Source organism: Dama dama, chromosome 24 (genome assembly GCF_033118175.1).
Source record: "Dama dama isolate Ldn47 chromosome 24, ASM3311817v1, whole genome shotgun sequence".
Lineage (NCBI taxonomy): Eukaryota > Metazoa > Chordata > Mammalia > Artiodactyla > Cervidae > Dama > Dama dama.
The window spans coordinates 63,747,116-63,774,311 of NC_083704.1; the positions used below are offsets into that span (position 1 = coordinate 63,747,116).

The window sequence follows — 27,196 nt, forward strand, 5'->3', positions numbered from 1 at the left end:
CATGGTGACTCAATGCCTGCCGTTCGTCTGGCTGGTGACCCCTGAGTCTGGGCAGCAGGCGTCAGGCTGGGGAGGCGTCCACTGCTCTCTGGCCAGCAGGGTTTCTGAAGCTGCAAGACCTCTGGAGCCTGGGCGCAGACCTGGCCAGGTGTTACCTGGGCTGCGTTTGGTCAAAGTAAGTCGTGAGCCGGGATCCAGTCCGGAGCAGGGTTGGGTCCCGCCAGGAGGAGCGGAGGGCTGCTTCTGGGGGCTGGGAGGGGGCGGTGCAGCCGTTTCCCCGCCGGCCCAGAAGGGACCAGGGCAAGCCCACAGGTGTGTTTCCGAGAAGCAAAGACGGCAGAATGAAATGAAAAGCGCCTCGTGGCGCGGTTTCTGGTAATTGCTTTTTCTGTCTCGGTGGCGCTCAGGGGATTGTGTTGATGGCCCTGAGCAGGCCTCGGCCGCCTCGCGGCTCCATTAAGGGCCCTTCAGCCCGGCTGTCATCCCCTCCTCACCCCCCACCGGCTCCTCGTCTCCAAGCCCGCGACACCTCGCCCCCCGCTTTCACGCCCGAACGCGCCAGCTCCAATTACAGGCGCTTCTCGGGAGCAGATAGGATTGCGGGCTGATTGCAGAGCTGCCGGCTTTATTTCCAGGCTTTGTGTGTCTGTCCTGATGGACGAGTGTGAGTTTTCAAAAAATGATAACACAGCCTCAACTTTCCCCTCCCCAGTGACAAAATACCAGTTCACTGTAGACATTTTGAAACATACAGAAGGACAAAAACCCAAACTAACCTTAATCTGATCGCCTCAAGAGAGACCCTTTCTGTGGTGTGTTCTTTCAGCTGCACGCACGTGTGCATTGCGTGTGGAGTGTCCCTGTGTGTGGCGTTACATCTGTGTGGTAGTGTGCGTGTGTGCACTGGGATGTGTGTGTGGTATTACTTGTGTGCGTGGCGTGTGTGTGGTGTTTGAGTGTGTGTGGCGTGTGCGTGTTATTGCATGTGTGTGTATATATGATTGTATTGTATGTGTGTATATGGTATTGTGTGCATATATGCGATTACATGTGTGTGGTATTACCTGTGTGTGTCTGTGTATATACATGATTGTATGTGTATGTGTGTATATGGTATTGTGTGCGTATATGTGATTATGTGTGTGTGATTATATGTGTATATGATTGTGTGTGTGCATGTATGTGGTATTATATGTATGTGTGGTATTTGAGTGTGTGTGGTGTGTGCGTGTTATTGCATGTGTTTGCGTGTAGTATTACGTGCATGTGTCTGTGTGTATATGATTGTATGTGTATGAGGTATTATGTGTATGCGTGTGTATGTGTGTATATATGAATGTATGTGTATGTGATTGTATGTGTATGTACGTGTGTCATGGTATGTGTGTATGTCTGTGTGCATATGATTGTGCGTCTCTGTGTACATGTGTGTGGTTTTGTGTGTGTATGTGTGCATATATGTTGTATGTGTACGTGTGTTGTGTGTGTGTATGAGTGTGTATCTGTGTGTATGTGTGAGTGGTATTATGTGTGTGTGTGTGATTGTATGTGTATACATGTGTGTGGTATTACATGTATGCATGGTATTTGAGTGTGTGTGGTGTGTGCGTGATGTGTGTGTTATATTACGTGTGTGTGTAGCATTACGTGTGTGTGTATATATGATTGTATCTGTATGTACATGTGAGTGGTATTCTGTGTGTGTGTATGTATATATGATTGTGTGTGTATTTAGATGTAGACATGGTGTATGTGTGTGTACGTGTGAGTGGTATTCTGTATGTGTGTCTGTGTATATATGAGTGTGTGTGTACAGGTGTGTGGTATTCTGTGTGTGTGTATATATGACTGTGTGTGTACGTGTGTGTGTCTGTGTATATATGACTGTGTGACTGTGTGTGTGTTCGTGTGTATATGTGTGTGGTATTCTGTGTGTGTGTGTGTCTGTGTATATATGACTGTGTGACTGTGTGTCTGTGTACGTGTGTGTCTCTGTGTATATGTGACTGTGTCTCTGTGTGTGTGTGTGGAGATAACTGAGCCCAGAGTGGACAGCTGTCCCCGACGTGTCCCTGGGTCCTGCCCCCGTCCCCGCCCCGGGGCGTGCTCTCTGCCCTTGGCCTTTGCTCTCCTCTCTGCTTTTCCCCGAGTTGCTTCTGCACGTGTGAAGAGTGAGTGCGGCCAGTGGAAGCTGACGGGCGAAGACTGGGGGCCGTGTCCTGGGCTGCACTGGGGAAGGGGCCGCCCACGGGCCCAGAGAGGGCGAGCGTCCTGCTCGGGGCCGCCCAGCAGGCCGGGGGCAGGCCGGGGCCTGGATTCCTAGACCGGGCCCAGCGCACCGTACTGGCCCCCTTGTCTCCGAGGCCTTCTCTCCGGCAAAGCCCTGAGGGCCCCTCTCGCTCGGGCTGGACTCGAGACCTCGCTCAGTCCCTGTGGGCCTGCCGGTTGACCTGGGGGGAGCCCCTCGTTAGCGACCCCAACCTCTGGCTCCCTGCAGCCCCCGCTTCGCTGAGGTGCGGCTGGGACTCGAGGCTCCGGCCTCCCAGCCTGTCTCCGGGCGCGGCCCTGCAGGTGAGGCCGTCAGAGCATCGTCATGTGCTGATGCCGGTCCCGGGGCCCCGGGGGGACAGGGAGAAGCGCGGGCCTCCTGGGGGCGCACAGGATGCCGGAGGGCTGAGCGCCCGGGCGGGGAGAGATCCCAGAGCGCGCGTGTGGGGCCTGGAGCTGGGGGAGGATGGAGCAGGGGGGCCTGGGGCGCGGCCTCCTGCTGGCCTTCCGTGGGCTCGGGCCGTCGGAGGGAGGCGCCCTGGGGCCCCGCTCACACCCCGAGGTCACTCGCTCCTGGGGTGCGAGGTTTGCAGGTGCCCTCGGGTTTGCAGACCCCTCCCGGGAAAAGTGAAGAGGCAGGGCAGGGGCAGGCCCGTGTCCCCCCGAGGCCCGCAGACCCAGCGGGCGGCGTGCAGACCCGGCGGCTGGCGCGCAGACCCCGCGGGTGGTGTGCAGACCCGGCGGCTGGCGCGCAGACCCCGCGGGTGGTGTGCAGACCCGGCGGCTGGTGTGCAGACCCCTGGGCTGGAAGAGGCCCGGGGCTCGAGTGCGAGCGGTCAGGGAGCCTGAGGGTTGCTCAGCGAGAAGTGCGGGGCTGGGGTCCGACTCCCTCGCAGGGCTGAGCGGGCAGGGAGGGGCAGGCGGGTGGTCCCACCAGCTGCACAGGTGAGGGGTGCCGTGGGGGAGAGGGTAGACCCTTGCTGGGACCCACGCATCCCTGGACGGCTCTGCTTTTCCTGGAATCACCACTGTGAGGTCGAAACACGAGGCACGGAAGAAGAGCAGCAATGTTTGCTGGCCGACAACGCGACTGCCTCTTGGACCCACCGCCTCGTTTAATCGCCCAGCAGCACCTGCTGGAACTGGGGCGATTTTCACCGAGGGGACAATGAGGACCACAGCCGTGAGGCGGGTCCACGGCCAAGCTCACGGCCAGACGCCGCTGGGTTCAAACCCAGACCTGGCGCCGATGTTCATGTCCTTCCTCCAGAAACTCTGCCGGTCGAGTGTTCACAGAGCCGAGGAGAACATGTGTCAGAATCGCCGTCTCATCCACTGTCTAACAAGAGTGACGACGAGCCTAAGGTCACGGAGATGGTGTTTAAAAATGGAGTGTCTGTGAAACTGGGTCAGGTCGGGACCCTGCCTGGTCTGAACTATTGCCCGTCCCTTGGACCTTCTATGAAGTCTTGTTGTTTTGACATTAAACCCTTTCCTGAAGTTTCATGCCCTGGGACTGCTGACCTGGTGGAGTTTGCCTCCAGCGCTGCTGGGAATCGGCCGGGCATCCTGTTTCTTTGTCGAGAAAGAAACGTTTATCTCTTGATCTCATCGCATCCTGGAATTTCTGTGCCAACGCCTCTCCCGCCCTGCAGCTGCTGCCCGTGAACCTCAGGCTCTTTCTCTGTGTGTGTGTGTGTTCAGCCTCCATCAAGATCTGGGGGAAAGGTCTGGCCTTTCTGGGTGACTCTGGCTCACCGGCATCACCCAGAGCCCCGCCCGCTTGTGAGATGGAAAAGGAACATGACCCCAAGGAGGGGTGGCTGATCCCAGGAGGACCCAGCCCCATGCAGCCATCCTACCGCTGATGCAAAAGGGAGACCGTCTCGCTAGATGCCGAGAACCATAGTTATGACACTTTTTGTCATGCTGTTTCCTCTTATTTATGCAGTGGAGAGGAGGATGTTTTCAAATAAACCTTCTAAATATGAAATCCCGAGAATGCATTATTTCTAAAATGCTACACCGTTAACCGCCTCTTAACTGGTTACATTATAAAGCATGTTGTTGTAACAGCTCAAAAAAAAAAAAATTCCCAGCCGAGATGTGTTTCCATAGCCCATATGCTGAATCCTGGCATCCTTATACCTTTTTTCAAGCTGTTGTCAATTAGGAGAGAAATTAATTTCTGTCTCGACGTCCTCCTGCCTTCGAGCCTGCGCGTGGATGCTGCGGGAACCCCCTTTCTCCTGCTGTCCAGGGGCGCTCATGCGGCGGGCACTGGGGGGTGAAAGCGCGTCGCTCCAAGTGTCCATGATGGAAGCCTGGACCGTCCGCTAACGGAAGAGGAAAAAAGTGGCTTTTGTTGAGGGAAATAAGGTGTGTTCCAGGCCAGCAGGCTGCAGTCTCGGCCTCTCTGCCGTCTGCACGCTTTCTAGAGGGTGAGAGACGGGAGCGGAACCTCCCGATTGCACGGTGCTCACTCCCTGTCCGGCCGGGGACGGGCGCCCGCCAGCGGGGCAGCACCCGGTTCTGTCCGGCCTGCTCTGCGCCCTGCGGTCCCTCTGCCCTGGGCCTCTCACAGTCCTCTGTCCCACGCTGTCTGCTCTGAAACTAAGAGGGGCGTTTCTAGCATTTGTGCGGTGTGTCGGCTGTGACGACCAAACACGGAACCTCTTAGCTTAATGGTGCAATTCTTCTGCTTTTAAATCGTCTTTGGTCTCCTGTCCTTACCCTTCAGCGTGAAACACTGCTGCTTGTGGGGTTTCTGCTGTCAGGCGTCTCGGGAGTGCAGAAAACAAGCCAGACCTTCGTTCGAAATGAAGGGCCTTGAAAGAAAGTGTTAGTCACTCAGTCGTGTCCGACTCTTTGTGACCCCCATAGACGGTAGCCCACCAGGCTCCTCTGTCCATGGGATTCTCCAGGCAAGACTACTGGCGTGGGTGGCCATTTCCTTCTTCAGGGGATCTTTTCCACCCAGGGATTGAACCTGGGTCTCCTGCGTTGGCAGGCGGATTCTTCCCTGGGGAAGTTCGATCCCTGGGGAAGATCCCCTGAAAGTGGACTTTGAAACCGTGATGCTGAATTCTGAACAGGCGGTCACGTTGCAGGCTGAAGTCGGGAGCATCTATAGAGAAACTGGCTTCCTCTTTCCCTCAGAGCAAGGGGGGGAGACGGGAAGCAGGAGGCGCAGAACGGTCTGGGGGAAACCTGCCGGCCCCGAGATGTGAGTTTTTCCGTCACGTCTCCTTTCGAGCTTTCGCAGAAGTCCTCCCAGCAGTCAGGACTCCCAGCTTGCTCAGCCTCGCTTATCTTAGGAACCGTCGATCGGGTCAGGCATGTGTTCTGTGGCTGTCTCCCTACCAAAGGCAGACAAATCAGTGGCCCTAGAGAAAGGAGAGAAAAACATCTGATGGCACGTTCTCCAGCCCCAAACAGTAGCCTTCTGTAGGGTTTTTACCTGGAAGCAAAGTACCAAAATGGGAAGTGCGTGGGTTTGTGATACCTCCTGAAATAAAGACAGAGCTGTAACTCGCTGGGCTGACAAGGATGTGATGAAATCCACACTTCCGTGCTTGGCTGGGGACCACGGAAATTCTCGAGTTGGAGAGCATTGTCAAGTCTATAAATGAGGACACCCCAAAATAGTCGTATCTTTCAATCTAGAAATCCCGATTTGGCAGATTTATCCTAACAATTCTATAAGCATCTGTGAAAAGTTGTTCATCTCAGTACTATTTAGAATAGCAAAGATTATCGACGACCTCAGTGCCCTGCCATTGAGAGCAATGTGAGTTCTGATTCGATCCCCTGACAGTGTATCATGCAGTGTAAGTTACAAATTACATGTCAGTGTGGGGGAACTAATTCATGTATTCCAGGCGTTGAGTGAAAAATCACTTCCCCCCCAAAGCCGCAGAGCATAGCCAAGACTGGACCCTAGCAGGTAACTGGGACGTGTTTGTCCAGTTGAAATAGTCAGCTTCTGCCCTCTTCATGCAGTGGCCTCTGAGAGGACGCTTGTCAGCTGCAAGACTGTCTTTCTCCCCAGCTCCATCCTGACACATACGCCCTGGATGGGGGATGAGGGTGTTGACTGAGCAAGGAGCCTGGTCACACTCCCCAACTGCCCTGGCCAGGGGACGCTTGTGGCCACCTCCCTCAGGACCTTCTGCCCCTCCGTGAGGCCCCCGGGGGTCCCTGCGTCAGTCTCCGCCAGCAGAGAACAGTCATTGCTGAGCGGGTGGCTTTGTCTTGTCTGGGAGAACGCGGGCTGGCCGAGAGGAGCCAGGAGGCCATGCCAGCTGAGATAGCAGCACAGACAGGACGGGGCCCCCGGGGCTCGGGAGGAGACGCGTGGTCGTGTGTGTCCTCAAGGACATCAGGGGTGACAGTGGAGGCGTCCCTCAGAACCTGAGCTCTTTTCTTCCAAGGACGCGTGTGTCCTGGAGGGGGTCGCAGGGCAGCTGGCACCGTTCCCTTTGGCCATCACGGAGATGAGGCCAGACCTGCACTGTGTTTACTTCTGCTTGGTGAGGGCAGGGCTGGTTTATTGCTTTTTTATTTAAAAAAATGTTGTAAGTAATTAGAAATCATTTGTTTGGCTGCGCCAGGCCTTAGTTGCAGCATGCGGGACCTCGTGAGTCCCCGACCAGGGACTGAGCCCCGGGCGGCCTGCGGCAGGAACACAGGTTCCCAGCCACTGGGCCACCAAGGAAGTTCCTGTTGCTTTAAAAAACATTTTTTTTGTCATCTCCACAACTAATGTTTGCTGTCCACTTTGTGCGCAACCCAGGCCTGCACACTTGACGTGGGTGGTCTTGGTTCATCTTGCCCACAGTCTGAGGAGGGCACGCCCGCTCTGCGGGGCCCTGGGGGGTCGGAACCCTGCAGGAGGCCTCACCTGTGGGGACCGGGTTCGGTCCAGGACGCCCGATCCCGAGCTGTCCCTGGGCCCACACCCGCCTCCGCTGACACCTCCTGGCTTTTCCCAGGTAACCCGCCGTGACCACATGCAGCTTCTGTCACCACAGCAAGGACGCAGGGCTGTGCTGTTTAAGTCAGACTCTAAATTCAGGCCAGCGGGTCCTGGGGTTCTGTTCACTCCACACGGCGCCGCCCCAGAACTTGTTTTCAACACCGCCTCCTGGGACTTGCGTGCTAGCACGGGTTTCTGCGTAACTTTCACCTTGGTGCGTTTACATCCTCGCCTCGCGGCCGCCACCCGCTCCATGGTCATCCCCCCCCCCGCGGCATCAGGGGTTCCCGCCACCACCGCCTGCCTGGTCCCCCCGGGACTGAGCTTGGTCCTCTGCCGGGAACCGAGCCGCACGGCCCCCAGAGGGCCCGTCTCTGACCCTTCACGCGGGCCCACGGTCAGGGCCAGCTGGACGCCCGCCTCCGGCAGGTGGCTTCTGCCCAAGGCCTCCCCGCCTCGGGCGTCGCTCTGGCCACACGGGTGGGGGGCACCCCGAGGCTGGATCGCAGCCTCTGCCCGCCCCCTCCCGGCATCGTGGCTGAGTTTGAACTCGCAGGAGCGTTGGTTCAGCACCCACATGTGGGAGGGCATCCCCCCGGGCCCTGCCTCGGCCTCAGCGTGCAGAGCTGGCCCCGGTTCAGGGCAGAGGAGCCATTTCTCATGTGCACTCGATCTGCGGTCACTTCCGTTGACTCCCTGTGGTTGAGAAACGCTGACTACCTCCTGCCTTTTCCGAAAGGAGGTCCTGACTGAAGCTGGTGTTAGTTGCTGACATCTCCAAAGCTTTGAGAGGCCCACTTCCTAAACATTAACTGCCCAACGTCTCCCGTCTTGGAGAGAGGGATCTGGGCTTTTCTTTCTCATAAATTGATTTCACTGCTCCGGGTCTCAGTTGCAGCTCGTGGGTTCTAGGTCCCTGACCAGGGATGGAACTTGAACTCCCTGCCCTGGGAGTGCGGAATCTTAGCCGCCGGACCACCGGGGAAGTCCTTGTTCTCTTTTCTAAGGCAGGTCACTTCCCCGTGGCCGACCTCCTTTGCTTTTTATTTATTTGCTTATTTGCTTTCGGCTGCGCTGGGTCTTCACTGCAGTGCATGGGCTCCTCACGCAGGGACCTCTCCTGTTACAGAGCACAAGCTCTATAGCACAGGCCTAGTGGTTGTGGTTGCATGGGCTTGGCTGGGCTTCCCTGCTAGCCCAGATGGTAAAGAATCTGCCTGCAATGCAGAAGATCCGGGTTCAGCCCCTGAGTCAGGAAGACCCCCTGGAGGAGGGCATGGCTATCCACCTACTGTAGTATTCTTACCTCGAGAATCCCATGGGCAGAAGAGCCTGGCGGGCTAAAGTCCACGGGGCTGCAGAGAGTCGGACATGACCGAGTGAACGTGCAGGCACCAAGGCAGCCGCCTCTTTTGCTTTTAGAAGCACGCATTTGTTAGTGTTTCAGGAGAGGTTGGACTTGGGCTGCCCAGGTTCCACATTTTCCCGTGGATTTCAGAAGCTCCACACGGCTGTCACGTACCACGTGGGAGCTTCCATCCTCCGCTCGGACCCAGCAGAGCAGCTTACTGCTTTGAAGAAAAAAGGGTCTGTTAGATGTTAGACTTATTTTCAGTTAGAAAGAAAGCCATGGTTATGCAGAGGATACTGGCGAGGAGGAATACAGATTAAACATGCAGAAGGATCTCTGAGGGGAAGATCATGAACACCAAGACAACTTGGGGGTTTTCTCCCCAAGACTGTGCGTGGAGAAGAGGACTCGGAGGCCAGTGTGGGTGGAGACCCACCGCGTGCCGGGCGTGTGTCCCGGTTCACGTATCTGCACCAGCTTCATGACGTGGCGAGGTGATGTCCCCGGTTTTACAGACGGACTGGTGGCCAGTGCCGAACGAGCATCTGAAAATTTGTGTTTCATTTCCTTGCTTGTTTCTTTTTTAATGCAAATGTTTTTTCTTTTTGATTTTAGCTATGCTGGGTCTTAGCTGCCACACGCAGGATCCGGGTTGCCGCATGTGCGATCTAGTGCCCTGACTGGGGATTGAACCCAGGCCCCCCTACACGGGCCAAACTCAAACACCTTCCTTGCCCATTTCAGTTTGTATTTCATTTCTAAGGTTCATCCATGTCGCTGCATGTCGCTGTTCACGTGCTCAGTCATGTCCGACTCTTTGCGACCCTGTGGACTGCAGCACATCAGGCCTCCCTGTCCATCACCAACTCCCAGAGCTTGCTCAAACTCATGTCCACTGAGTCAGTGATGCCATCCAACAATCTCATCCTCTGTCATCCCCGTCTCCTCCTGCCTTCAATCTTTCCCAGCATCAGGGTCTTTTCAAATGAGTCAGCTCTTTGCATCAGGTGGCCAAAGTATTGGAGCTTCAGCTTCAGCATCAGTCCTTCCAGTGAACACCCAGGACTGATCTCCTTCAGGATGGACTGGTTGGATGTCCTTGCAGTCCAAGGGACTCGTAAGAGTCTTCTCCAACACCACCAATGGAAGTTCAAAGCATCCATTCTTCGGTGCTCAGCTTTCTTTATGGTCCAACTCTCACATCCATACATGACCACTGGAAAACCATAGCCTTGACTAGATGGACCTTTGTTGGCAAAGTGATATCTCTGCTTTTTAACATGCTGTCCAGGTTGGTCGTAGCTTTTCTTCCAAGGAGCGAGCGTCTCTTAATTTCATGGCTGCAGTCTGCCAGCAGCATGCAGTTGCTACCTGTGAGCTTCCGTCTTCATTATCCCCCTGCTGTCGAATGACCCCTTTGCTGCAGTGAGCCCATTCCCCAGCTGCGACAGTAGGCTTCGGGGAACAGTGTTGTCCCGTCTCCCGCTGCCGCCCAGGGCTTTCTCCTGGGTGTATGACCACCTGGGGATGGAACCACTGGCTGCAAAGGATGGAATTTCAAACCTGTGAGACGCAGGCTGTCTTCCAAAGTGGCAGTCCGGTGCCGTAGACGGGCCAGTGACTCCCTTTAGATTCGGACCCGGGGCTCAGTTGGGTGCCCTCTCTGCCCCTCACCAGGCTGGGTTGCGCTGGCGCTCTACCAAGTGGCTGCATGCCCCTCTGGGTCCGTGTGGCCGTGACCCCCACACGAGGCTCCTCCCGTCCACTCCTGCGGTTCTCGAGGCCGGAGGGGCCACAGTGACCATCTATCTCGCTGCTGAGCCATATGTCCTGCAAGAGCCCGTGCCTGTCTCCTGCTGGCCTCCTGTGGGCTGGCCAGGAAGCCAGGGCTGCAGCCTTGTGGGGTGGACAGGAGTCCGTCCTCTTCCTGGTTGGACGTTCCCAGGGCCTGGGTCCATCCAGAAAATTCCATCTGCGTGGAGCGTCTGGAGGAGAAGAGGTGAGCAGTGGGGAGAGAATTCAGCTTATCCAGACCCTCCAGTGCAGCGTGTGGTCAGCCGTCGGGGTCCTGCTGCAGACCCTCACCAGAGATGTGTGTGGTGCATCCCCTGTGAGGGAGAATGGTGAAGCTGGGAGCCCGTGCGCTGATACCCAGTGGAGACATCTCGTCCCTCGGGCTTGCCCTGCCGGCCTGCGTTCAGTGGCCTGTGTTTTCAATTACAGGCGCATCTCGCCCTGATGGTAACGATAGGAATGTCCAAGGTCGATTTGGGGGCAGAAGGGAGGACCCAGAGGCACCGAGCCGGTCCCCACCGTGTGGCAGGCGGCCTCTGGGACTGTGCATCCCCGGGTCAGCCCCGCCCGAGGGCAGCAGAAGCGTGAGATTTGGGGTCTGAACCCAGCGCTCAAGTCCGTGGCCAGCCTCTAACTCATCGGGAGGTGAGCTCCCGCCAGTCTGTCTGCTGGTCAGTTTTCTCAGCCAGAAAATGGGGGAGAATTCATAGGTAATTCGTAGAGTGGTGAGGATCAGTGAAATGAACCCTGGGAACAGGCTGTGCGGATTCCAGCCCACCGCGTCGGCACCGGGCTTTGTCCTGACTGGTTTTTATGCTCCGTCTCTGCTTACTCAAGGTTGCGTTTCCCCAGCTCTTCCATCTGTAAGAGAAGGCGTCCCAAGTAGAACAGGCTCCCTGAGAAGAGGGGAGTCGGACGCTCGTTTCCCCCGGTCCCAGGGTTAGCGGGAGCCCCGCCTTTCTGGACGGGTCCTCGGTCTTTAGCACGTGGTGCCACCAGATCACTTGGAGGGAGAAGTGTTCTGCATGAGACAGGGACAGGGATTACTGAAACATCCCCGAAGGCTCGGGTGCTCACCGTGCGTGGGGGGCAGTGCTGCTGTGTTCTACGGGGACAGGGGCTGGAATCAGGTTTTGTGGAGTCAAAATCTGATCAGGTTTTGATCAGGAGACGCACGGAAATGACCTCCAGGAGGCAGAGTTTATTATACTCAAAGATCCCCAGAATCAGGAGCAGGACCACTCGGGGCCGCTCAGTGAGGCACCGGGGCTGGACCGCCGGCAGGGGCAGGCGGGGGGGAGTGGACAGGAGGCTTTGTTGCAGTGTCTTCGAGAAGGAACGGTGAGGTGGGGTGAGCAGGGTGAGGATGGGCTGGTTTGGGTACAGTCAGTGGGCTGAGGGGTCTGGGGCTGCCTCTGGTTGTCAGGTCCGTGGGCCTGGGTGACAGGACCGTGAGTGGCCCAGGGAGGTGGGCTCTGGACTGGTTGCGTGTGACAGCCCAGCTCACGAGTCAGTTCTTTCCCGTGTCCAGAAATTTGCTAACCTTGGGAGCAGCAGTCCTTCCAGGGTCAGCTTCAACCAGATGGTAAGGCGTCAAAATACAGAGGATTTAACAAAAACATAGAACATAGCAGAATCGGGGTAAACAAAGCCAAAAATATGCTGGATCAAGGCCTGTGGTAAGGTTCTTTCTCCTAGAACATATGAGGAAGGGAGTGTTAATTGCAAACACAGCCCTGCCGCTCCATCCCTGTGGTAGGAATGGAAATGCCTCATCAGATGAACTTGCCGCAGTGATGGGTGGCCGTCGTGGGACGAGAGGCTGCAGTTCATTTCGGCAGGTGTAAAGCTGGCAGCTGCCCCCGGCCAGGCCGTCACGAGGAGCTGGAGGAGCGTGCAGACCAATGAAAGGAGATCCTGGGTCTGAAGGCGGCCTGGCTTGCAGGCACGTGCGTGCCCAGCCTCCTGCCAAGGTCCCAGGCGGACGATGCCATTGGCTCACAGCCCAGCCCCCCAGCAGAGCCATGTGCCCCCAGCTCGCAGCGTCCTCAGGTCACGGGGAAGGGGCGGTGCTGGGAGAGAGGGGACCCCTAATCAGCGCACCTGAGACAGAGACCTGGCATGTGGCGTGCGCGGGGGCAACGCGCGGGGGCAACTCGCGGCTGTGTGGCGGGGACAGATTCCGGGAGCGCCAGGACTGCAGGTGGGTCTCGGGGCTCCCTCCCAGCCTGAGAAGCGGGTGGGGTGGGCGCACGCCGCCATGCTTCAGCGCGGGGCTGGCCTGTGCTTAGGCCAACCAGCAGGACAGGGCAGAAACCCAGAGACGGGCCAGACGCACGTGGGAAAGGAAGCTTCCTGTGAATGACGCCACCACTCCGTGCCGGGGTGACGGGCGGCTTTGTGAAAGCTGCTAAGACAGTCATTGCGCGTCTGCAGTTTGGAACCTGATCGAGGTGGTTGGACGGCACTGGGAATGTGTGAAATGCCCCCGAGTTGGGTCACTTTACAGTGGCCCCTGGTCGGTGGTGTGAGCGTCACCTCGGTTTTAAGAAGGAAAGAAGCCCCAAGCCAGGGAGCTGTGTCTCACACCACATACCCCGACAAGCTGCAGCTGGGTCAGGATGCGTGCGTGGAGAGAGAAGCCGCGTCTGGGGACGATGGTGGCCAGCTGCCCGGCTCTGCGAATGCACCTGCCAGCTGAGCAGCGCGCTCACAGGGGGCTGCTGTGAACCTTAGGCTGTGTGTGTGTTACCCCCGCCAAGGAACCGAGCCAGAGAAAGTGCTGAGCTCCTGATACCCCAGGAGCAGAGAAGGCCTTTATAACCGAGAACCAAAATTCAGAAGCCATAGAAAGAAAAGATGGACCATTTTCTCAAAAATCTTCCGTAGCTAAACACGACATCAACTTGAAGGACAGATGACCACCTCGTGTACACAGAGCTCCTAAATATCAAGAAATGCAAAACCTCAATAGAAAAAGACAAACAGCAAAGGCAGGCATTCTCAGTTTACAAGTTCCCCTTAAAATATGAGATGTTTGACTGGCACGTTCTCCTCCATTTTACGGGAGAGAATCCAAACACAGAGTGATGTGCTTTGCTGGGAGGCTGGTAGATTCAACCCCGCACGCCCCCGTGGACGAGTGGACGATGTCAACCCGCCGAAACGGCATCTGCGGGCACCTTTCGGCCAAGCACATCTGCCCCGGACGTGTACCCCGGAGGCGCGCGTTCTCGAAGGTGGAAGAAGCATCCCCAGTGATGCGGTTCGGTCAGCGGTTTGGTGAAAAGGGATGGATGTCACACACGCGGTTTTGGCGAGAGGTGGCTGCAATGAACATGAGGAGCCCTCAGACAGACGAGGAGCTCTCCGTCTGCGTGCCGTCTGAAGTCATCTCCAGACTCTGTTAAAACTGAAAAATCCTGGCGTAGAATAGGCTGGATCTGTAGCATGCCACCTTTTATGTAAAAGGAAAAAAAGGGGGGAAATATGGATAGATAGATATTTTCTTATTTTTGCAAAAAGAAATGCTTTGGAGGGCAGACAGACAGTATAAGATGATCAGCCATGGGGAACAGGAGCAGAAGTGAGACGTCACTGAATGGATCTGTTTTTACTTTTATAACTCTTGTACCAGGTAAATGTTTACATAATCAGAGAAGAGAATTAAATTGGAAGATGAAACAGCAAAATTTATAGTTGTAAACAACAAATTTATTTTGAAATTAATCTAATCCTGTATCGATTAGTGACACAGGCACACAATACTTTGGACTTTAAACGTGATGCTCTGTCCACATCGTTGCTGAACTATATTCTCAGGTCCGGGGAGTGGGCTGGGGATTATTGTTTGGCGGGTACGTTGGGCGGCTTGGATAGCAAACTACTGTAGACTGAACAACATTAAGGGTAGGAATTTATTTCCTGAACGTTCTGGAGGCTGGGAATCCGAGATGAAGCTGTCAACCCAGCTGGTTCTCCCAGGCGTGCAGACGGCTGTCTCCTCCCCGCCTCCCCTCTCGCCGTCCCCCTGCATGTCCATGTCTTACTCTCTTCTTACAAGGACACCAGGCGGACGGGATGCTGTTAGCTCAGTTGTGCCTGACTCTGCGACCCCATGGGCTGCAGCCCACCAGGTTCCTCTGTCCATGGGATTTTCCAGGCAAGGATACTGGAGTGGGTTGCTGTTGGTTGGGGGCAACTTAATCACCTCTTGAAAGACCATGTCTGCAAATCCAGCCCCCTCCTGCGCTGTGGGTGTGGGGTGTCAGTGTGTGAATTGGGGGCGGGGGTCCAGCCCACGGCAGGCGGCACGCGGTTTCAGTTTGGGGGTGATGGAAAGGTTCTGGGGGGACGCGGCGATGGTCGCACGGCGGTGCGGAATGTGTGCGGAAATGCGTGCTGTAGCGTCGTGATGACGGCACGTTTTAGCTCCGTTAGAAGGAAAAACGAGCTTAAGGGGCTGGGCCTGCTGCTGAGAAGGTGACGGGAGGGCTCTCTGGATGGTCAGAGGCGGGTGGGCTGGGCAGCGGTGGGCAGACACACGTGGGGGACAGAGCAGAGAACAGGGGCTGTGGTCTGGCCTCATGGAGGGTTCCGAATCAGGGTCTGGGCGGCCCAGCTTCCAGCCACTGCAAGCCACCCTTTTCTGTCCGTGGGCTGGGGGGCTCAGTCACAGCCCCTCCAGGCAGAGGCGGCCGAGGGGCCTCGGGCAGGCGTGCTCAACGTGCATCCTTGTGCCTCCTCTTCTGCACTTTGCAAACGCTCACATCACCCAGTTTCCATGGCGACCGGCATCCCTCAGAGAGGGGAGCGTGGAGGGACTCTCAGAAAGGACTCGGGGAAATGAACAGCTCGGGTCGGGCGGAGGGTAACACCCAGGAGGGAGGCAGCACGGCCTGGTTCTGCTGCCGCCTCGCGGAGAGCGTTTCTGGCGCCCCTAGGCTGGTGTGCGTCTGTCCTCTCCTCGTCCCCAGAAGGTGGCAGGGAGGGGACGCGATGCGGCCTTTACCCGCTAACACACTGGCGCTCCAACACACGGCCTGAGGCTGGAGGAGCTGGGGGCACCCAGGCCTCCCGGGTCCCGCTCCGGTGGGACCCGGACTCCGTGTGTCTGTCCTGCTTTCTTCCTGGGAAGTGGCCAGCGGGAAGGCCTCCTGGCTGCGTGAACAGTCACTTCCCGGCCGTGTGATTTGGGCACACTCCTTAACCTGTCTGTGCTTCCATTTCGTAACCTGTAAAACGGGTTTGGGGGCGGTGGAGAATTTGCACACTCGAGAGCGCGCTTGGGAGGGTTGGCGGGGGGCGGGGGGGTGGCCTCCCTAGAGAGTGGTGGTTGCTCCGTGAGGAAGCCGCCAGGCTTGGCGGGGGGCACTGCCTCTGCTGACCGGTTCTGTGCCCGCTTCCCTTCCAGTCGGCCACGGGCAGAGTGAGGGTGAGAGGATGGTGGTGTCCGACTTCCACATCTTTGTCAGGGACGTGCTACAGCATGTGGACGCCGTGCAGAAGGACCACCCGGGGCTGCCCATCTTCCTCCTGGGCCACTCCATGGTGAGCAGACCACAGAGGGGCCCCTGCGTCCAGCCGTCCCCAGCGTCCCCCCGGGTGGGGATGGAGGGGGGTCGCCCTCTGCACACGCTGGGCATGGGGCTCCCGGGAAGTTTGTGCTCAGGAAACAAGTTGGGGTCGGCATCCCGGAGGCGGCCCCAGAGGAGGGCTGCCCCACCCGTTCCTTCCCGTCAGGGCCCAGGGTCACCTCTGCTCCCCCTTTGTGGGGTGGGGCCCCTCAGTTCGCCATCAGGGAAGCACAGCGCTTCCTGCCGGTTTCAGAGTCACGCGGTTCCCAGTAGGACAGGGGTCCCCAGGCACGCAGTCCTTAAAGGTCATTCCTAATCGTTTTTGCCTTTTAAATACACAGACTCCTCTCAGAATCTTTAAATCATCTGTGATCTTTAAATCGAGTCTCTTCAAACTGGCAGCACTCAGCCCAGACCTGCCTTTAGGTGCCCAGCCACGCGGGCCGGCAGAGGACTTTGAGCTGCTGGACTCTGCACCCTGGGGATCTTCCCCCCGCTCCCCGCCCGGCCACCGCCCGGCCTGGCCCTCGTGAGCGTGTGGAGTTCACCCCCTGGTTCAGATCCCCTCGTCAATAGCCAAGGCCACCCGCCTTCAGCAGCTCCCATGTCCACTAAGTATTTTTCTTGGAACCTCTATTCCTGGGCCCTTTAACTAAACCAGGAAAAAAAACACAAAAAGTGTAACAATCTCTCATTATCCTCAGATTTTTTTTTTAAATCTCATATTAAGCCTGACGGACTGGATGAGTTGGGGGTCTGCCAGCTTTTGACTTGAAATAGAAATGTGTCATTGTGGCCCTTAAAGCCCCCAAGCAGGAACCTTGTTTACATCCCCTGAAACACTTGTGCCTGGAAAACCCTGGGGAAACACGTGTAATAGAGTAATCGTGGGTCCAGTTCCCCCAGCATTTGAGGGCGCCTGTTCCAAGGTAGGGGCTCTGGGCCTGGGGGATCCACGACGGTGCCCACGCCCACCACACGCCCCCTCTTCCCGCAGGGTGGCGCGATCTCCATCCTCACGGCTGCGGAGAGGCCGGGCCACTTCTCCGGCATGGTCCTCATCTCCCCGCTGGTTGTCGCCAATCCAGACTCGGCGACGCTTTTCAAGGTAAGCGGACCTCCTGTTCCGTGAGCCCTGGCAAGCCTCCCGGGCCCTGAGCATACGCTCACAGCTTGCCTCCGGGGCAAAGGGGCTTCTCCCACTGTCGTGATGAGGTTTGGATGCAGTGAGCATTGTTGTGGCCGGAATTCAGTCAGTTCTCAAGTCAGGTGTGGTTTTCCCCCAAACAAACAAAAAAAAAACTGGCTTCCTGTCCGTGCATGTTTCTCGGTGGACATTCAGAGGAGGAAAGGTCTCGCAGCTGTCCACAGCTGAGCATGCAACTCTGACCCACGTGGCTCCTTGGGGGCGTTTTTCTGGCCGTGATGGTCCTCGTGGTGCTCCCAGTGGGTTGGGCTGGGCTTTGCCCCTTGAGGAAGCATGGCCTGGGCGCAGCCGGATCGTGGATATGGGATCCTGACCTGATCTGGGCCCAGGTTTCAGAGACTTGAGACCCGGTGAGGGTGGCAGGCCAGCCCCGCGTCTCCCCAAGCATTGGTCAGTCTCTCCCTGACACGGGGGTCAGGGGGGCAGCTGCCACCCCCCGAGCCAGTGCTCAGGACTCTCAGAGGAGCAGAGGGGGCAGTGAGGTGGGGGCCATCCTCGCAGGACACGGCACACCCCCTGCCTCGTGGTCCGTGACGGGGCGGAGGGGCCCCTGCCCCGAGGCCTCGGTGGGCCCCTGGGGACCCGGCACCAGGGGTGTTTCCTGCAGCCCAGGGCCACAGCCGTGATCCCGGCCCTGCAGGTGGGCGTCCAGTGGAAACAGAGTCTCAGCAATTTGAAACGGGGCTGGACCGAGCCAAGGAGAAACCGGGGCCTCTCTGAGGGCTCAGCCAGAGAGCACCTCTTTACTCGAGTCTCCCAAGAGGAGACACAGCTAGCTCCTCTGAGTTTTACTCCCGTCTAAGGAAATCGCCTCCAACTTGTTGAAATCAACTCCAGTGGATTTCAGTGCCTGGCAGAGGCGGGACTGCCTAGAGGATGGGTTCACTCACAGACTCCCAGGCGAGGCTCCGGGGGGTCAGTCTCCCGGCCCCCCCCCCCCCCCCCCCCGGTCGTGATCACGTAACATGCGGCTGGACCGTCCGCGGTCCCTGGTCAGATAAGCGAGTGAGCAGGACCGGGGTTCCGGGCGGAGCTCCCACGGCACTCCGCGGGCTCCATTCGTGACTTGTTTGGGTGGTGTGTGCCAGGCTCACGCGTGAATCATGCCCTCAGCTCCCGCCCTCACCCCAGGGACAGGGAGGTCGCTGGCTGCAGTTACGCGCAGGACCCCGGGGCTTGGAAAGGACCCTCGGCTGCCCAGGTCCACCCCCTGCCCCCCAGGGCTGTCCACTCCCCCGCAAGGGCGTCTCCCCAGACGGGACGGTGCATGATTTCTGCAGTGACGTGCCCGCCGCCAGGGCCCCGAGAGGAGCCCAGGACCCTGGGGGTTTCAGATGAAGGGCACAGAGGCAGGGGGTGGGGGGCAGCCGGGCCCCGAGCGGGAGGCCACCCGGTGCCCCCTCCAGTCTCGGGCAAGGCCTGCGGCGTGACCTCTCCCAGCTGGTGGTGACAGATGTCCTCGTGGGCAGGGGAATGCGGGTCCCAGCTGTTAGGCAGGATTCACGAGAGTCGCCGTGGCCCCCGGGCCCGGGGCGCCCCCTCCCGTCTGGGAGGCCTGTCACTGCCCTGGGGGGTCGGGCAGTCCTGACCGCGTGGGAGCCCGGGGCCACTCTCTGGCCTCGTCTCGCCTGGGCAGCTTCGGAAGGAAGCCTCAGACTCGGGGGGCTCTGGGTGACGCCTGGACACAGAGCGTCCTGCAGGGGCGGGGTGGGGGCGGGGTGCGTGCGGCTCGCTGTGGGTCGAGTGAAACCTGGCTGGTCCTTGGGTTTCCAGTGACTCCGTCTTCAGGACCCCAGATTCCTGGAGACCCCCTTCTGGCCGAGGTGGACGGGGCGGGGGGCCTTCCCTGGGCCTCGAGGCTGCCGGGTGCAGCGCGCAGAGCTGGGTTCTGGTCCGTGATTCCCGTCCCAGAGCGCGGCTCCTGGGCAGGTCAGAGGTGTGTTCACGGCAGCCGGTTCCCCACGGGTTTCCCCGGCGACTCAGATGGTAAAGAACCCGCCTGCTGTGCAGGGGACGTGCTTCAGTCCCTGGCTCGGGAAGTTCCCCTGGAGAAGGGCACAGCTGCCCACTCGGGTATTCTTGCCTGGGGAATCCCCTGGACAGAGGCGCCTGGGGCCACAGTCCACAGGGTCACAGAGTCAGACGCAATGGAGCCACTGACTTCTTCGCTGTTTCATTGTCCCGATGGAGAGACTTCACAAAGCGGCTCGCCGCACCGGGGCCTCGGAGCGCAGGCGGGCACGTGGAGGGTGGCTGCCCCCTGCCCACGGCCCCAGCACAGCTGGTTCCCACCCCACTTCCAGCCGGCTGGGGTATGCGCAGCCGGGGGATGATTCGGGGAGAACCCCGTCAGCGCTCAGATCCAGGTGGAAGTGGGAGTTTATAGACACAGCAAGCCTGGACCCCAGGACAGGTGTCAGGGTCAGCGCAGCCGCCCCAGGGACACGGGGTCCCCGCGCCCCCCTGTTGGTGCGGCACCCTGACCCCCCAGGGTGACACGCGGGCGTGGCTGCGGGCCAACCCGTTCTTTCTCCGGGAAAACCCGGCGTCGCCCTGGACGTCTGCCCCGAGTGAGGGCTGGGGTGGTCCTCCATGTGGCCCTGTCTGCCCTTGGCCGGAGGCTGTCCCCCGGGCCCCGGGTGGAGATGCGGGAGCGGCCCCGTGCTCCTAGACGCCCCCCTGGAGGCACCAGGCCAGGCACACCCGGGTGACTTCCCCTCCGTCACCGCCCTGTGCGTGGGCCACGGACGGGAGACGAGGCCACGGTCTCACTCAAGGTCAGCGCGCGCTGTGGCTTGGCCAGTGGGCGTGGTGGGACGTCCTTTCCCCCCGAAACCACAGGGGATCAGCTTCCCATCTGGGTGTTGCTCTTCTGCTTTTAGTCCCCGGAGTCCGGAAGGCCTTGGAGCAGGGGGGCTGGAAAGAACACGGGAGGGGCCGGGGGAGGGCCGGTCATCAAGCTCAGATACAGTCAGACCAGGAGCTGGGGCGTGGCTGGCTCGAGACCTGGCCCCCCGAACTCGGCCGCCGCGTGCACCAGAGGCCTTGGTCCCACCCTAAGGCACACGGGCTTCCTGCTGTCCGCCTGGGGGTCACTCACTGCCCGCTCGCTGCCCCCAGGAATCCTCCGGGCTCTGTCCCAGCTATGCCATCCTGCGCCCAGGCCAGCCCGCTGCACTGCTGCGGAAGCGAGCAGTTGTGTACGACCTTCCTCGTGTTAAGCCTCTCAGCTGCAGAAGCTTCAGAGTGGTCTCCCGGAGCCGTTAGAACCTTGGGAATCAATAACGGCGCTGTGCAGGCCCCCGGCACTCAAAGGGGAGGGCCTGCCGTTAACCCACGGGCGCCCCAGGGGTGGGCCAGGGACACTTGCTCGCTCACTTGCTCGCGGGCATGGACCTGGTCCTCTTCGAGGCTGAGATTGTCGGGGTTCCCCCTGCTTCCTGGAGTCCCCACTCAGTGACACGGGGTTTGCTCGTCCCCCCAGTCGCATGGGGGGCCCCTTTGGGGGTCATTAGGGTGCTCCCTGGAGGATTCGGGTGTCAGGACGCCTCCCGGCAGCCCTTCAAGCTTCACTTTGTTGTCCGCACTTTTTTGTTGTTATTGAGTCGCTCAGTCGTGTCCGACTCTGCGACCCCAAGGACTGCAGCACGCCAGGCTTCCCTGTCCATCACCAACTCCCAGAGCTTGCTCAAACTCATGTCCATTGAGTCAGTGATGCCATCCAGCCATCTCATCCTCTGTTGTCCCCTTCTCCTCCCGCCTTCAATCTTTCCCAGCACCAGGATCTTTCCCAGTGAGTCAGCTCTTCGCATCAGGTGCCCAAAGTACTGGAGTTTCAGCTTCAGCATCAGTCCTTCCAGTGAATATTCAGGACTGATTTCCTTTAGGATGGACTGGTTCAATCTCCTTGCAGTCCAAGAGACTCTCAGGAGTCTTCTCCAACACCACAGTTCAAAAGCATCAATTCTTTGGTGCTCAGCTTTCTTTATGGTCCAACTCTCACATCCATACATGACTGGAAAAGCCATAGTTTTGCCTAGACGGACCTTTGTCGGCAAAGTGATGTGCCTGGCTTCTAATATGCTGTCTAGGTTGGTCATAACTTTCCTTCCAAACAGAAACTGAGGACCACAGGCTCTCTGGGTTCCGAACCAGAGGTCAGATGCAAGCCTGCCCAGCTTCGAGTCTCCAGCGCCTCCTCCTCCAGGGCTGGGGTCTCAGCTCCCAGGCTGTCCTTGGGCCGTGAGCGCTGAGGTGCCCTGAGGGGGGCTCTGCAGCTGCATGGACCTGCTTTAGCCCGCTGGCCTCACGATGAGGGTGGGGGTCTCCTCCCGGGGCCGTGGCCAGGTCACCCCGTCCTGAGCGGGATCCGGGGCTCTCTCCACGCGCCCGCAGGAGCCTCCAAAAAGTTTGGAAGAAGTGCTGCAGTTGACAGTAAGAGCCATTGTATCCCGGATGCCAGCTTCTCTGTGGGTGAGCTGCTGCCCCACCCCTCCTCCCGGTGGCCGCGGGCTCTCTCGGTGGACGGTGCTGGGGCAGAGGACAGCAGCAATCAGCAGTGACCTGGACAAACTGATCCTCCCCGCCTGGGGTCTGCGGGCTCTCTCCAGCCCCCCGCCTCCCTCCTCGCCTTGGACCTCGGGGCCCCTCCTCAACCCCAGCTTCCTTGGTCACAAGTCAGCCACTCTCTCTCTCTTCCTAATGAAAAGGCTAAAGAAAGAAGCCAACCCTTAAAAAGCGTGTGCTGGGCGGCAGTTCCGAGCTTCTCCCCCCTGAGACGGCGTTTCCCCTTCTCTGGTTTTGTGGGGAGCAGGCCAAGAGGCACCTAGGTGTTTTTTTTTTAAGCTGTGACCTTACTGCCATCAGAGATTCGTCTCTGCCCAACTGAGCCTTGTTAGAAGCGCGGCCGGAACACACTCCGCTGGTTTAGAAGAGCTCAGTCTGGGTGGCGCCCGCCTCTCTCAACCTGGGCTCCTGGAAAGGGCAGCGTGCGGGCCAGGTGCGGCCCTGTCCCTGTCCTGCCCGTGGGGGTCGGGGACACGGCCCCACGTGGAGCCGTGCTGCTGACTGTCAGGAAGGGAGGGGCCCGATGGGGGGAGCAGCCGGGTGCAGTAGCCAGGTGGGAGGAACAGGGCTTGGGGGGAGACCTCGGGGCTCCTGGGGAGACCGGGAGCTCCAGGCGGCAGTCCTCGCTAGGACTCGGCCGGGTGTCCCGGGAGTGAGAGTGAAGGGGCAGCCGAACTGAAAAGCCCGTGCTGGACGAGGCAGTGAGACGTGCCGGGGGGGTGGGCAGCTGGCCTGGTCCCATCGCACGCGGCTCCCGGGGGCCCAGGTGTGACGGGGGCACGTGCAGAGTCGGCCCGCAGCCCCCGCGTCCTGGGGGCTGTGGCGGGTCGTCAGGAAGAGCAGGAAGGCTCGGAGCGGCTCAGCAGACTGGGCCTCACGTTACGTTTCCTGCATGATGCCCTCGGGCCACTGCTGGGGGGGGCGCGCCCCGAAAGCCCACCCCCCGTGGGGCGGCCCCCTCTCTCTGCACCCGGGGCACTTTACCTCCGTGTTTCTGCCTCATTCACACACTCTGGCCTTTGGAAGCACAGATCTCAGCTCCTGGGGTCAGGCCCGCAGAGGAGCCCTGAATCCAGGAACCCACAGGCCGTACCGTCTGCTCAGAAGCAGCCAGTCCCTTCTCTCCTGGAATTCGAGCCCTCCACGGCTTGTACTCATCCCTGGGGCCGACCCAGCCCCAGCTTGACCCCTGACCCTGCTCTGCGGGTCCTGTTCAGCCCATGACGCTTCGATGGGTGCGGGTGGCTGGAGGCCTGACGTGGGGCTCCAGGCTAGATTGTGGGTGTTCGGGGCCGTTTGGGCGAACGCCCGGCACGTGGAGGCTGCTGGTCCACATGCATGAGGCCTGGGCCTGAGCCTGGGGTGCCGTGAGGTCAGAGGTCACCCCGTGGGTCCCCGGCCATCTGGGGCCCAGCTGTGCGCAAGGTCGTGAGGCTCCTGATGGCCAAGGAATGAGAGCTTTCAGGGAGCAGTGCTGGGGGGACAGCAGGTGAGCTCAGGCCTCTCGGTCACCGGGAACCGGGGGCGGCCGCACCCAGGCCTCTGTCCACCCGGTCCAGCCGGCCGTGGGCGGTGGCGCTGAGCCTGTGTCATCTCTTAAATGAGGGTCAGCCCTCCCCTCAGGGCGTTTGTGTCGAGATCAGAAGACGGAGAGCCCCCGGGACCGTGCCGACACCCCGCTCTCACTGGGTCCCAAGGGGCACCCCCGTCGGCCCTGTGACGGCCGCACAGACCTGGGACTCGCTGCCCCCCGCTTTCCGAGCATGAGTCTGATCTCAGCGATTCACAATTCGCCTTGGAATTAGTGTCTCTCTCCCTGGGCGTCTGCAGAAACGGAAACGGAAACGGCCCCCGCCCCCCCAGCAGACGCGTGCGAGCCGGTTGACACGTCTCTTGGATAAGCAGCAGCTCTGGGGGGTGGGCGCGGGGGCGGCCTGGGCCTCAGTCTGGATCATGTTGGGGCAGCCTGTGTTAAGCGCCTACTGTGTGGAGGCGCCTTGGCGACCCCGTGGGCAGCTGAGGGACAGGCCGGCCGTATGCAGCCCCTCCCCGCCCCGCGTCTGCTCGGCCTGGTGGTGGTTCCTGCCCCGAGACAATCAGCTGTGCCTTCTGATCAGGGTGTGTCCTGCCTCAGCTCGGGTGCCTGGATGCTTCTGCTCCCACAGGGAATTCGAGATCACCGCCCGGTGTGGTCCGGGGAGGTGGCCGCACACATCGGGAGCAGCAAGGAAGCAGACGGCCCCTGCTGTCCCCGCCCAGCCGCCTCCACCCAGACCGAAGCCAGACCCGGGAGGCCATCTGGGCGGGACGAGCAGGGGCCCTTGGGTGTCCGGCCCGGGATCAGGCCCGGCTGAGGCCCCGTCGGGGTGTCCTTCTCCTTAGTGGACCGTAGGCAGCCCGCGGGGTGGCCGGGCGAGGGTCCCACGGCACTAACTATAGCCTCGCCTCGTGTCCAGGTCTTTGCTGCTAAAGTTCTCAACCTCGTCCTGCCGAACATGTCCCTGGGCCGGATCGACTCCAGCGTGCTCTCGAGGAATAAGACGGAGGTGAGTCTTTCTGAGGAACTGGGGTCGGCTGGGGCTGGTGGGGGGAGCCGGCCACGGCCCAGGCCTGGGGGAGCCGCGCGTTGGCCTCGCCGCGGCTGTCTGCCGCCGTTCCGCCGAGTCTCTGCCCGGTGGCGGGGACGTGGAGGGGCGTGAGGCGCCGTCTGGCTTCGGGGTCTGGTGGGAGGGGCGGGCGGTGGTTCTCCGAGCTGTGCCCACGTGTGGGAGCACCTGACTGGGGGGAGCTGCGTGTGTGAGCCAGCCGGGTGTCACTGGCTCGTGAGTGACTGCAACCAGTTCAGAATGACTTCAGCAGTCAGAGGGCTTTGTTGGTGAATGTAACGGACGGCTTCAGCCATAGCTGGATCCAGGGGCTCGGCGTCTTAGTCGCCACCGTCTCTCTCTGCCCCCACCTTGTGTGTCCCCTGGTTTGGCATTATTCCCACCCAGACTTTCCCCGAGTGGAGGCGAAGCTGGCTTCCAGCAGCTTTACGTGAGCAGCCAGTGGAGAGGCAGCATGTCCCTCCAACAGCGGCCCTGAAACCGCGTCCTTCAGATGGGCTCGAACCCACGTGGCTGGGACTCAAACCCAGCCAAAACCCACGGTGCCTGGTTTCAGGACCTCATGAAGCTCAGGTTCTTGATGTCTCATCGCAGAAAGAATTCAGGGAGAGACAGTGATGGGTGAGACGTGGGTCTATTCAGATTCAGACAGAAGCACAGACAGCGTGTGGGCCTCGCAGAGGGCGAGTGTGGCCTGGAAACGAGGCGTGGTTAGATTTACAGGCTGGGTCGTTCCATGTGCTAATGAGCGGGAGGCTCATCCCGCTGTTGGGGAAGGGGCGGGGATGTCGCGCCCCCGGCTGTTGCCCCGGAAGTGTCACGGCGCCTCTGGATGTGTCGTCCCCCTTGTCTGCTGAGGACTGAGGTCGAGGCTCGTCTGCCATCTCGCTCCCATTCGATTCTGATCGTTTTCTGTTGTGTCCTTGGGCTATGTCACTCTTTCAGAAGTTGTGCCGCGTCCCAGGGCTGGTTCTTACCCTTGGACAGTCGATTATTTGTCCCGGATAGGGGGCGGCGTCACCCTGCCCAAGCTTGTGGCCTGAGAGCGGAGGAGGACAGCTCGCTGTGGGGCGGGAGGGGCGTGCGGCCAGGCTGGAGGGCGCACCAGGGGGTTCCGGCCAGGCCGGCGCCCAGGTCCACGGGCCAGGCCGGCGCCCGGGTCCACGGGCCAGGCCGGCGCCCGGGTCCACGGGTCAGGCCGGCGCCCGGGTCCACGGGCAGGCCGGCGCCCGGGTCCACGGGCCAGGCCGGCGCCCGGGTCCACGGGTCAGGCCGGCGCCCGGGTCCACGGGCCAGGCCGGCGCCCGGGTCCACAGGCAGGCCGGCGCCCGGGTCCACGGGCCAGGCCGGCGCCCGGGTCCACAGGCAGGCCGGCGCCCGGGTCCACGGGTCAGGCCGGCGCCCGGGTCCACGGGTCAGGCCGGCGCCCGGGTCCACGAGGCAGGCTGGCGCCCGGGTCCACGGGTTCCTGTGGAGGCCAGGGTAGTCCGTGACGGTGCTGGTCAGGGCACCATGCCCCCGCCCCTCCGGTGAAGGGCCAGCACATCGTCCCCAGCCTGCGAGGATGGGCCCTCGTCCTCACCCACACAGCGGCCTGTGTCACAAGGGCAGACAGAGGCTCCCTAGGTGCTGGGGCCTGCCTGGGGTTGCCTGCCTGAGAGCTCTCTCTGCGGGGGTGGGACCCCGCAGGCTCACGGCCCGTAAACAGGCGGCGCCCTGGACACCGGGAGTGTAACGCCGGATCATCTCCTGACTCGGTTTCCCATCTTTTGTCAGGACTTTGAGCCGGGGAGTCCTGGCTGCCGGACAGCACTGGGGTCTGGCATCATGACAGAATTTGGCCTCCTGGCCCTCTGAGCCACTCAGCTGGATGGGAGTCACCCCAGACGTGTAGGCAGGGATGTTCAAGCCACGGCTCCAGCTCCCCGGCCTCGAGAACCACTTGTTGCTGAGTCTGGCTTGTGTGGGACTCGAGAGGGAGGCAGTCCGCCCAGTCGTCCACACCCTGTTTGAATTAGAATTTAATTTTAAAAGCAGTACCTCCCAAACCCCCATCTTGGAGCCACATTTCACCCATCAGGGTTGAGAAAATTTGAGTAAAAGAAAGATGTTCATTCCAAGAGGCAGACCTGTGTGGTGAGAACCACAGCATTAGAGCCAGTCCTGGCAGGAGCGGGGTCAACATGAACCCCATTTCACAGATGAGGAAACTGGGGCTCGGAGGGTAAATAACCTGTCCAGGGTTGCAAGCCAGTCGGGGCAGATTCCAAAGCCCGTGCTTGGCGTCCTTCCAGCTGGGATTGACGAGCGTGGGGCTCCTGACGGGTACTTCCTGGTCCACGCAGCCCGCGCGGCGGGCGGGGGTCCTGGGGACCATGGCTCCGTGTGCAGGATCCCTGCGAGGTGAGGCCTGTGGGCAGAGCCTCCAACTGCCGCAGCCAAAGGATGACTCGGTTTCAAATGTGCAGTTTCCGGTAAAACCTCGGATTTCTGCAGCAGCCTTTTCATGCCGTTCATGGCCTTCTCAAGGCAAGAACGCTGAAGTGGCTTGCCATTCCCTTCTCCGGTGGACGTTTTGTCAGAACTCTCCACCATGACCCGTCCGTCTTGGGTGCCCTACACGGCATGGCTCATAGTTTCATTGAGTTAGACAAGGCTGTGGTCCGCGTGATCAGTTTGGTTAGTTTTCTTTGACTGTGGTTTTCGTTGTCTGCCCTGATGGAGAAGGATGAGGCTTGTGCAGGCTTCCCCATGGGAGGGACTGGCTGTGGGGGATTCTGGCTCTTGCTCTGATGGGTGGGCCCTTGCTCAATAAGTCTTTAATCCAGCTGTCCGCTGACAGGTGGGGCT

General features: G+C 59.9%; 1 protein-coding gene across 6 annotated transcripts in view; it reads left to right on the forward strand.

Moving 5' to 3' along the window:
• Positions 1-27,196, forward strand: part of MGLL (monoglyceride lipase) — a 240,957-nt gene that overhangs the window by 192,254 nt on the left and 21,507 nt on the right. For all 6 annotated transcript variants that reach the window (XM_061129035.1, XM_061129036.1, XM_061129034.1 and 3 more), the window contains 3 exons: positions 15,805-15,941; positions 16,965-17,075; positions 24,197-24,286. In XM_061129035.1, coding sequence (XP_060985018.1) covers positions 15,805-15,941; positions 16,965-17,075; positions 24,197-24,286 — 338 coding nt within the window. The remainder of the gene's footprint in view (positions 1-15,804; positions 15,942-16,964; positions 17,076-24,196; positions 24,287-27,196) is intronic.